This window comes from Oncorhynchus mykiss, chromosome 17 (assembly GCF_013265735.2).
Source record: "Oncorhynchus mykiss isolate Arlee chromosome 17, USDA_OmykA_1.1, whole genome shotgun sequence".
Lineage (NCBI taxonomy): Eukaryota > Metazoa > Chordata > Actinopteri > Salmoniformes > Salmonidae > Oncorhynchus > Oncorhynchus mykiss.
The window spans coordinates 44,541,290-44,552,912 of NC_048581.1; the positions used below are offsets into that span (position 1 = coordinate 44,541,290).

The window sequence follows — 11,623 nt, forward strand, 5'->3', positions numbered from 1 at the left end:
GCTCTTTCTCTCCAAAGGGAGCCTGTGCAAACAGACTGTCTCTCGCACATATGCTTGAGTGCAACGCATCTCCTCTCCTCTCTCCTCTGCTATACCCATCCTCTCCTCTCTTATCCTTCCCCTCTTCGAATCTTTCCATCATGCCATGTTCCTCTCTCCAAAATGCCTCCCATGTTCCCATGAAGTCTGCATGTGGGCATCTGTTTGGATGCACCTGTGTGCCTGTAGATGTTTGTGTGCATATGTGTGTGGAGTGAACGTATGTGCATCATCAGTGTGTACCAAGCACTCCTGCGCCTGCGTGTACACATACACATTCATGGGTGTGAAATTCATGGGAAACAGAAGGTGTGTGAGTGTGTGTGTGTACTCTGTAAGCACGCTTGTTCCTGTGTGTAACATTCATGGCAAACAGAAGGCGGTGTGTGTGTGTGTGTGTGTGTGTGTGTGTGTGTGTGTGTGTGTGTGTGTGTGTGTGTGTGCGTGCGTGCGTGCATGTGTGTGACATTCAAGGGAGCAGAAGGCTTTGTATAAGTCAGTGACTCAGGGGATGCCCCCCACATGTCTGGGTTTACCCAAGACACCTGCCCCACTTTCCTGCCATCCTGCTGTCCCTTCACCCCCTCTCTCTTCCTCTCTGCACTGCTATACCCTACAGCCCTACAGATGATTGTGGACTTCAGGAAACAGCAGAGGGAACACCCCCCTATCCACATCGATGGAACAGTAGTGGAGAGGGTAGCAAGTTTTAAGTTCCTCGGCATACACATCACAAACAAACTGAATTGGTCCACTCACACAGACAGCATTGTGAAGAAGGCGCAGCAGCGCCTCTTCAACCTCAGGAGGCTGAAGAAATTTGTCACCAAAAGCACTCACAAACTTCTACAGATGCACAATCGAGAGCATCCTGGCGGGCTGTATCACCGCCTGGTACGGCAACTGCTCCGCCCTCAACCGTAAGGCTCTCCAGAGGGTGGTGAGGTCTGCACAACGCATCACCAGGGGCAAACTACCTGCCCTCCAGGACACCTACACCACCCGATGTCACAGGAAGGCCATAAAGATCATCAAGGACATCAACCACCCGAGCCACTGCCTGTTCACCCCGCTATCATCCAGAAGGCGAGGTCAGTACAGGTGCATCAAAGCTGGGACCGAGAGACTGAAAAACAGCTTCTATCTCAAGGCCATCAGACTGTTAAACAGCCACCACTAACATTGAGTGGCTGCTGCCAACACACTGACACTGACACTGACTCAACTCCAGCCACTTTAATAATGGGAATTGATGGGAAATGATGTAAATATATCACTAGCCACTTTAAACAATGCTACCTTATATAATGTTACTTACCCTACATTATTCATCTCATATGCATACGTATATTCTGTACTCTATATCATCGACTGCATCCTTATGTAATACATGTATCACTAGCCACTTTAACTATGCCACTTTGTTTACATACTCACCTCATGTATATACTGTACTCAATACCATCTACTGTATCCTGCCTATGCTGCTCTGTACCATCACTCATTCATATATCCTTATGTACATATTCTTTATCCCCTTACACTGTGTACAAGACAGTAGTTTTGGAATTGTTAGTTAGATTACTTGTTGGTTATTACTGCATTGTCGGAACTAGAAGCACAAGCATTTCGCTACACTCGCATTAACATCTGCTAACCATGTGTATGTGACAAATAAAAATTTGATTTGATTTGATTTGAGCCATAGGTGAAAGCACTGGATAGGTCTCCAGCCCATTGACTTTATTTATCCAGTGCTTTTCAGATTACTGGTCCTGGAGGAGAGGAGATGAGGGAGGGTGGGTGGTTATTGAGGAGTTTTGGGTTGCTGCCCATGGCTGAGGCATGCTCTCTCAAAGACATCAGTGTGAACCCAACTGTACAGTCCCACAGGCATGGCCAGGCATCTGCCTCCCAGCTCCTCTCTACTCCAGTACACCAGATAAGATGGACCCACATCTTCTCGCCACCAAAATAGATATTAGTATTCATGATGTAGTCTGTTAGAAAGTTACGGCATCCACATTAGGATGTTGTCGGTTCTCAGAAAATAGTTCCTAATATGGATTCCGTTGGTTATATTAAAATCACTCCTAATAATGTAAGAATGAAGTTTCAGGAAGATGTTTTTAAAATATGTTTGCTCTGGGGCTTTCATGTACAGAATTATGTCTTTGACCTACTATTATATTATTAGTTGCGCTTTTGGCAAACAAAGTGACACAGGAGGCTGGTGGCACCTTAATTGGGGAGAATGGGCTCATGGTAATGACTGGAGCAGAATCAGCGGAATGGTTTCAAAAACATCAAACATATGGTTTCCAGCTGTTTGATGCCATTCCAATTGATCCGTTCCGGCCATTATTATGAGCCATTCTCCCCTTAGCAGCCTCCACTGATAGGGTGCCATATTTATCACAAATCCAATACACATTAATAACACAAACAGCATTCTGTCTAATAATGGATTTACGTGACATCATCTCTGTCTCTGTCCCTGAGTCTGACTCTCTGTCTCTGTCTATGACTCTAACTCTCTCTAACTCCCTCTCTTTCCCTGCCTCTACCCCATTTCTCTACCTTTCCCTCTGTCTGTTTCTGCTCCATAGCGATGGAGGAACTGGATGGTGACGAGGTCAGAGTGTCCTCTAAGGGGCGCATTGCCGAGCGAGACATAGTCCAGTTTGTGCCTTTCCGGGACTACATAGACCGCCAGGGCAACCAGGTGCTGAGCATGGCACGGCTGGCCAAGGACGTGTTGGCAGAAATCCCTGAGCAGCTGCTGGGTTTCATGAAGACAAGAGACATCGAGCCCCGGCCCGCCTCCTCCACCACCACTACCACCCCGCCAGGACTCCACAAGCTGCGCATCTGAGAGAGGGGTTTGGGTGGGGGTCTTTGGTTCTTGGGTTTAGAGACATTGTTTGGACCATTTTCAGTTGCAGCAAATACCTGAAGAGACACACACTGAAGCCGTTGGGGTACACATACGCACGCACACACGCACGCACACACACACACACACACACACACACACACACACACACACACACACACACTGCAGTAGCGATTTCCTGCCTGGTGAACACCGCCATGCTGTGATGTAACAACTGTACAGCTTAACAAGGGTCAAATGGAGCATGACCTTTGGAGTGAGAGCTGTTGGAATTGCTTCCGTGGTTGCCAACCCCTCACTGACCCCTTAGCTTCTTTTTATATGCAGGGGTCAAGGAACAGTCACCGTTAAACGTTGTAAAAAGCAAGGGTTTGTGGGCTTCTCAACAGACAGAAAGAGCGATCGATGTTCACCTTTTTTCCTATGCCTCACTAGCCACGCATGCAATGGGTGTTTCATTCTCACATCTTTTGTGGTCCAAACAGAAACAAATTGGCCACTTGGGTTGCAATGGCAGTACTTTACTTTATCCACTCTCTGGCCAATGTATATGTCCATGTGTATAATGACACTGTACAAACATTGAAGAAAGTGCGACAGCCGGTTAATATCCAAAACAAGTGAAAGGCACAGAAAGTCTATTCATGTTTGGTTTCTTCTCAGGGCATTTCTGAAAGCTTTTGGATGAGTTTCGCAAAACAAGGGAGACGGTAACAAGATGACGTCTCTGGACAGTTGAGGTCTCAGCCTCGGCATCTGGAGTCATTGGGTGTTTCTCAAAATGCATACTACCGTGCTCCGAGCACACACATTGGAGCACGGGAGGGTCATAGTATGAGTTGAAATCAAAGTATGCGAAACGGAGCACAGAGGGCACTTCTGGAATGTGTGCTCCTTTTGTACTTATTTTGAAGTATGCATCAATGCAAGCTTCAACGGAAAGTATGCAAAGAAATATGATGCAACCACGTAAAAAATGACATAAAATGTATTGAAATCAATGGTGGCCATTATTTGAGCTGAAGCGAGAGAAAATACACTCCTATTCAGAATGAAATGTTGCTTATTCACATCTCATATGTTGCCTGACTATAATATTTTATTTTGATACGTACGTTAATAAATACAGGCGGTGTTCATTTTGCCATGTTTATCTGCCTACATACCATATATCACATGCCCATAATAGGTCAATAGGGCTAACTGGCTAGCAACTAGTACTGTTAGCTAGCCAGATAGCCACAAATAATTGTTAGCTAGCAACCCACAAAGAATATATCTCACATAATATTAGTTTTAGATCATTTTTGCATGTTAAAATATCTGGTTAGCTACATTATTATGCTAGCTGATAGTTATGAAGTAAAAAGGTTGCTTTGTGTATATCTTGTTTCGTTACTATTGCCATTGTTGACCTGACTGGAAGACGGTTCAGTGAATGGGTAAGTCCATAGTAAGTCAATAGGGCTAACTGGCTAGCTAGCTAGCCATGAAGAATTGGTAGCTACCAATGAAATATGTACAGTTGAAGTCGGGAGTTTACATACACCTTAGCCAAAAACATTTAAACTCAGTTTTTCACAATTCCTGACATTTAATCCTGGCAACAATGCCATGTCTTAGGTCAGTTAGGATCACCACTTTATTTTAAGAATGTGAAATGTCAGAATAATAGTAGAGAGAATTATTTATTTCAGGTTTTATTTCTTTCATCACATTCCCAGTGGGTCGGAAGTTTACGTACACTCAATTACTATTTGGTAGCATTGCATTTAAATTGTTTAACTTGGGTCAAATGTTTCGGGTAGCCTTTCACAAGCTTCCCACAACACGTTGGGTGAATTTCGGTCCATTCCTCCTGACAGAGCTGGTGGGACTGAGTCAGTTTTGTAGGCCTCCTTGCTCGCACATGCTTTTTCAGTTCTGCCCACACATTTTCTATGGGATTGAGGTCAGGACTTTGTGATGGCCACTCCAATACCTTGACTTTGTTGTCCTTAAGTTTCTATATCTATTTCTATAGTTTCTATATATTTATTTATTTTATATATTTATACAGTTCTATTTTTGTTTCATCAGACCAGAGGACATTTCTCCAAAAAGTACAATCTTTGTCCTCAGTTGCAAACCGTTTGCAGTTGCAAACCGTAGTCTGTCTTTTTTATGCCGGTTTTGGAGCTGTGGCTTCTTCCTTGCTCAGCGGCCTTTCAGGTTATGTCAATATAGGACTTGTTTTACTGTGGATATAGATACCTTTGTACCTGTTTCGTACAGCATCTTCGCAAGGTCCTTTGCTGTTGTTCTGGGATTGATTTGCACTTTTCGCACCAAAGTACGTTCATCTCTAGGAGACAGTACGCGTCTCCTTCCTGAGCTGTATGACAGCTGCGTGGTCCCATGGTGTTTATACTTGCGTACTATTGTTTATGTGGTACCTTCAGGCGTTTGGAAATAGCTCCCAAGGATGAACCAGATTTGTGGAGGTCTACAATTTTTTTTCTGAGGTCTTGCAAAGCAAAGAGGCACTGAGTTTGAAGGTAGGCCTTGAAATACATCCACAGGTAGACCTCCAATTGACTCAAAGGATGTCATTTAGCCTATCAGAAGCTTCCAAGCCATGACATCATTTTCTGGAATTTTCCAAACTGTTTAAAGGCACAGTCAACTTAGTGTATGTAAACGTCTGATCCACTGGAATTGTGATACAGTGAATTATAAGTGAAATAATCTGTCTGTAAACAATTGTTGGAAAAATTACTTGTGTCATGCAAAAATTAGATGTACTAACCGACTTGCCAAAACTATAGTTTGTTAACAAGAACTTTGTGGAGTGGTTGAAAAACGAGTTTTATTGACTCCAACGTAAGTGTATGTAAACTTCCGACTTCAACTGTACATCTACCTTGCATAACATTAGTTTTAAGTAATTTCTGCCTGTTTAACTAGCTGGCTAGCTAGATTATTACGATACACAGATCTAGCTGATAATTAGAAAGTTTGCTTTGTGTATATCTTGTGTCGTCTATTGTTGCCATTGTCCTGGCTGGAAGAAGGTTCAGTGAATGGGGAGGGGAATTGTGAGGCAGTACAGTAGAGGGAGTGCGAGTGCTTCTCAAATGTATTGTTTTATGCATTCTCCACACTCTCGTCCTCACAATTATGTACTCAAGAGAACATGGTCGGAGAATGCACTCGGAGCGTGAGAGTGTGCAGCACGGTAGTATGCATATTGAGAAACGCCCATTGTGTTCATATATCTGTACATCATGTCCTTGTTTAAGGACTGGTTCCTCTTGTCCAGGGGGCGATTGAAAAGTGATTATATTGTTTTATGCCAGTTCTCACTATATGTATGTATGTATGTAGTTTGTAGATATCTTGTAGTTTGTAGATATCTTGTATCTTGTATGTATGTAGATATCTTAGCCACGTTACCTCATGATAAATAGATTCTCTATATTACTGATATATTCCACGTGTTGAAATGTAGACATGTTTCATATGATGGCCTGTGAAAGCTCTATATTACAGATCAGAAAATAAATTCAGAGACAGGATGTGTGAATATTGAAATAACTTAAGGGCCTGCTGGCTGGCAATGCTGTTGAGAGCGAAGTCTTGATCTTTCAAATGACGGGTTGGAAATAAAAAATCGTCTTGAGATGGAAATAGCTTGAGCGCCCCCCATGTATTTTTCTACCACCATACAACTGGCCGTCTGACGTCCAACTGACGTCACTGCACAGGTTCATTCTGACCCAAACACTGGTCTGAATATACCACAGTACCTAGTCACTATTTTTTTACTTCTCCTTGATTTCCTCCTTCCAAATGTAAACTTTTCCAAGCTTTTGGTCAATGGTGGCAAAACCTGCTCCGTCTTTCAAACATGTCAAAGCATCAGGGTCAACTTTGGGTCACTCCATTTTTGCTAGAAAGAGGAGAGGAGTGAAAGAGATTGTGCCTCAGCATAAGTTGTTCTCAAAAGTGTGGTCCCTCGCCACTAAGCCTGTTTCGAAGGAGTTGCAATGGGCTGATTTACTCTGCATATTTATGCATGGTTTCTTTCCGCCACAGCTCTGGTTTCCAAGATATGGGTCTATATTTTTTCATTATTTTGGCTGGGCTTATAGGATCTTCACAAGTTTATTTACAATGCATGTCATTGTTTTGTAGGCCTACTTGTCTTGTTATTATATATTTTTTCTTTGAGAAATTCCTGACTATAACGGATCATTCAAACGCAGAGATTTTGTTCACAGTCAAGTCTCTATTCTGACTTGTTTGATTTCTCTCTTTTACTGCATACACACGTTCTTCTCTATTTTCTTTCACTCACTCACTCACTCACTCACTTTTGGGGAATGATCAAGCATTTAGGACATTGTAAGAGTAGGTCAATAGGGGATTCCATTTTTATTTGATTCAATGCAAGTCAAAATTCCATTATTTTGAACGCTAACCTGATTAGTCAACACATTTCTGATGGTTGTGGTCATCGAGAATAACCGTTATTCACATTTTAAATTGACTAAAACATTCATAAATATTTGATGAGTGTTCTATGCTGGGTTGGTTTTGCATGAGATCGGATTGTGTATTGAATTCTGTCAATATTCTTTATTGTACACTGTATAGTAAACAGGAACTGCCAAAACGGCTTAGGTAGGCCACCAAAAATTCAGAAATGTCCATCCCCAACTACAACATTCTTCGCCAAAGTGGGGTGGAGTTGCAATCTACTGTAGAGACAGCCTGCATAATTCTGTCACGCTATCCAGGTCTGTGCCCAAACAGTTTGAGCTTCTACTTTTAAAAAGCCACCTTTCCAGAAATATGTCTCTCACTGTTGCCATTTGTTACAGACCCCCCTCAGCCTCCATCTGTGCCCTGGACATCATATGTGAATTAATTGCCCCCCATTTATCTTCAGAGTTTGCACTGTTGCGTGACCTAAACTGGGACATGCTTAAGACCCCGGCCGTCCTACAATCTAAGCTAGATGCCCTCAATCTCTCCCAAATTATCATGGAACCTACCAGGTACAACCTCAAATCCGTAAACACGGGCACCCTCATAGATATCATCCTGACCAACCTGCCTTTTAAATACACATCTGCTGTCTACAACCAGGATCTCAGCGATCACTGCCTCATTGCCTGCGTCCGTAATGCATCCGCGGTCAAATGACCACCCCTCATCACTGTCAAACGCTCCCTAAAACACTTCAGCGAGCAGGCCTTTCTAATCGACCTGGCCCGGGTATCCTAGAAGGATATTGACCTCATTCCGTCAGTAGAGGATGCCTGGTTATTCTTTAAAAGTGCTTTCCTCACCATCTTAAATAAGCATGCCCCATTCAATTTTTTTTAACCAGGAACAGATATAGCCCTTGGTTCACTCAATACCTGACTGCCCTTGACCAGCACAAAAACATCCTGTGGCGTTCTGCATTAGCATCAAATAGCCCCCGCGATATGCAACTTTTCAGGGAAGTTTGGAACCAATATACACAGGCAGTTAGGAAAGCAAAGACTAGCTTATTCATACAGAAATTTGCAGAAATTAGCACAAACTGCAAAAAGTTCTGGGACACTTTAAAGTCCATGGAGAATAAGAGCACCTCCTCCCAGCTGCCCACTGCTCTGAGGCTAGGAAATACTGTCACCACCGATAAATATACGATAATTGAGAATTTCAATAAGCATTTTTCTACGGCTGGCCATGCTTTCCACCTGGCTACCCCTACCCCGGTCAACAGCTCTGCACCCCCCATAGCAACTTGCCCAAGCCTCCCCCATTTCTCCTTCACCCAAATCCAGATAGCTGATGTTCTGAAAGAGCTGCAAAATCTAGACCCCTACAAATCAGCTGGGATAGACAATCTGGACCCTCTCTAAAATTATCCGCCGCAATTGTTGCAACCCCTATTACCAGCCTGTTCAACCTCTCTTTTGTATCGTCTGAGATTCCGAAAGATTGGAAAGCTGCCGCGGTCATCCCCCTCTTCAAAGGGGGTGACACCCTAGACCAAAACTGTTACAGACCCATATCTATCCTACCCTGCATTTCTACGGTCTTCGAAAGCCAAGTTAACAAACAGATCACAGACCATTTCGAATCCCACCGTACCTTCTCTGCTATGCAATGTAGTTTCTGAGCTGGTCATGGGTGCACCTCAGCCACGCTCAAGGTCCTAAACGACATCATGACTGCCATCGATAAAAGACAATGTTGTGCAGCCGTATTCATCGACCTGGCCAACGCTTTTGACTCTGTCAATCACAGCATTCTTATCGGCAGACTCAACAGCCTTGGTTTCTCAAATGACTGCCTCGCCTGGTTCACCAAATACTTCTCAGACAGAGTTCAGTGTGTCAAATCGGAGGGCCTGTTGTCCGGACCTCTGGCAGTCTCTATGGGGGTGCCACAGGGTTCAATTCTCTGGCCGACTCTTTTCTCTGTATACATCATTGATGCCATAGACTGTAAACTCTCCTTCCAGACTCACATTGGCTTCCTATATCGCAACAAAGCATCCTTCACTCATTCTGCCAAACATATCCTCGTAAAATTGACTATCCTACCAATCCTTGACTTTGGCGATGTAATTTACAAAATAGCCTCCAACACTCTACTCAGCAAATTGGATGCAGTCTATCACAGTGCCATCCGTTTTGTCACCAAAGCCCCATTTACTACCCACCACTGCTACCTGTATGCTCTCGTTGGCTTGGCCTCTCTTCATATTCGTCGCTAATCCCACTGGCTCCAGCTCATCTATAAGTCTTTGCTAGGTAAAGCCCCACCTTATCTCAGCTCACTGGTCACCATAGCAGCACCCCCCCATAGCACGCGCTCCAGCAGGTATATTTCCCTGGTCAACCCCAAAGCCAATTCCTACTTTGGCCTCCTTTCCTTCCAGTTCTCTGCTGCCAATGACTGGAACCAACTGCAAAAATCACTGAAGCTGGAGACTCATATCCCCCACACTAACAAGCATCAGCTGTCAGAGCAGCTTACAGACCATTGCACCTGTACATAGCACATCTGTGAATAGCCCACCCAACTACCTCATCCCCATATTGTTAATTTTTTTTGCACCCCAGTATCTCTACATGCACATTCATCTTCTGCACATCTATCACTCCAATGTTTAATTGCTAAATTGTAATTTATTTTGCCACTATGGCCTATTTATTGCCTTACCTCCCTAATCTTACTTAATTTTCACACACTGTATATAGACTTTTCTATTGTGTTATTGACTGTACGTTTGTTTATTCCATGTGTAACTCTGTGTAGTTGTTTGTGTCGCACTGTTTTGCTTTATCTTGGCCAGGTCGCAGTTGTAAATGAGAACTTGTTCTCAACTGGCCTACCTGGTTAAATAAAGGTGAAATAAAAAAATATATATAATAATATATAATATATATATAAGAACCAAAAACGATAATGGAGCATTTTAATAGTAGATCAAATTATAATAGACACAACGTTTAAACATAGTGCATGCGTGTAGCAGTGTTATAAAGTACCAAAGTAAACTTCAATTCACATCACCTGTTGAATATTTTTGCATAAAGCATGAATATCCGGCTGTGTTCTGTGTACAGTATAAGTTTAACCTTCTCATTGAACTAGGCTTGACAGACATAAACTATATGCTGCTTACAATCCCCTTTGCCCATTCAAGTGTTTTGTGACCGTGTTTGCTTACAAGTATACCTAATGTAAATATATCGTAGTTCATGTACAGAATATTATGTGATCTGTCTTCCTCCTGATTTTCTTTCTATAACGATTCTGTAAATGTATATCTATGTTATTCCTTACCTGCTTGTGTTGGTCAAAACCTATTTGTAAATTTGCCCATTTGTTTTATATATCTTATCTTAGAAATCAAATAAAGATATATTATTAAGACTTATCTCACTATTGAAGTTGGCAGATTATGTTTGTTCTTGGAGTTAACAAAATCATGCATGCTTTAAGAAAGGTCATTGCCCTGGACAGTGCATCTCATTCCTCTAAAATAGATCATCATATTCATTACTAATGTGCATGGTGGATGTCTGCCTGGACTGTAGTCTGTAACTATTTATGTGTATGCTTAATAGGCCTACATGGAAATCTGTGAATTTTAAGAGAAAGATTTCTGCCTTACAGTGAATTACTAATCCTGAAAGACTTTCATACAAACTAAAATACACTATTTATAGTTACATTAACACATTTAAACGCATTATATATTAATGACATTACTGATTGTACATTGACCAAAAAAAGTGTATATTAGTGCGCATACAGAGGCCTACAGACTATCAAGAGTTGCAGGTGATCTCAAAGTAATTTAGAGAATTAATGTTTAGGGCATATAGAAGTTACCATTCAAACATATAAGACAACTAAACGTTTGTTTCATTTTAAAGATATGAATGAATTAGTACTTTTTATATCTTGTTCTCATTTGAAAAGTTAGAATTTTGTTTCAACTATGTAACATCGTTTGGACAGTAAAGAGCTTATAGTGCCACCTAATGGATCTCAATAATAACAATCTCCCGTATAACCCATTAATATTTTTAGACCACACACAATGCAAAACTAAGTTTGCTTTCAGAAAAGATTCAATACAATGATAACATGAATGTAACGAGTATTTATTACGGCACCGCAGGGCGTTTG

General features: G+C 42.1%; 1 protein-coding gene across 1 annotated transcript in view; it reads left to right on the plus strand.

Moving 5' to 3' along the window:
• Positions 1 to 4,545, plus strand: part of LOC110493933 (copine-9) — a 221,120-nt gene extending 216,575 nt beyond the window's left edge. The window contains exon 20 of the mRNA XM_021568546.2: positions 2,649 to 4,545. Coding sequence (XP_021424221.1) covers positions 2,649 to 2,914 — 266 coding nt within the window. The 3' untranslated portion in view covers positions 2,915 to 4,545. The remainder of the gene's footprint in view (positions 1 to 2,648) is intronic.
• The last annotated feature ends 7,078 nt before the right edge of the window (positions 4,546 to 11,623 follow it).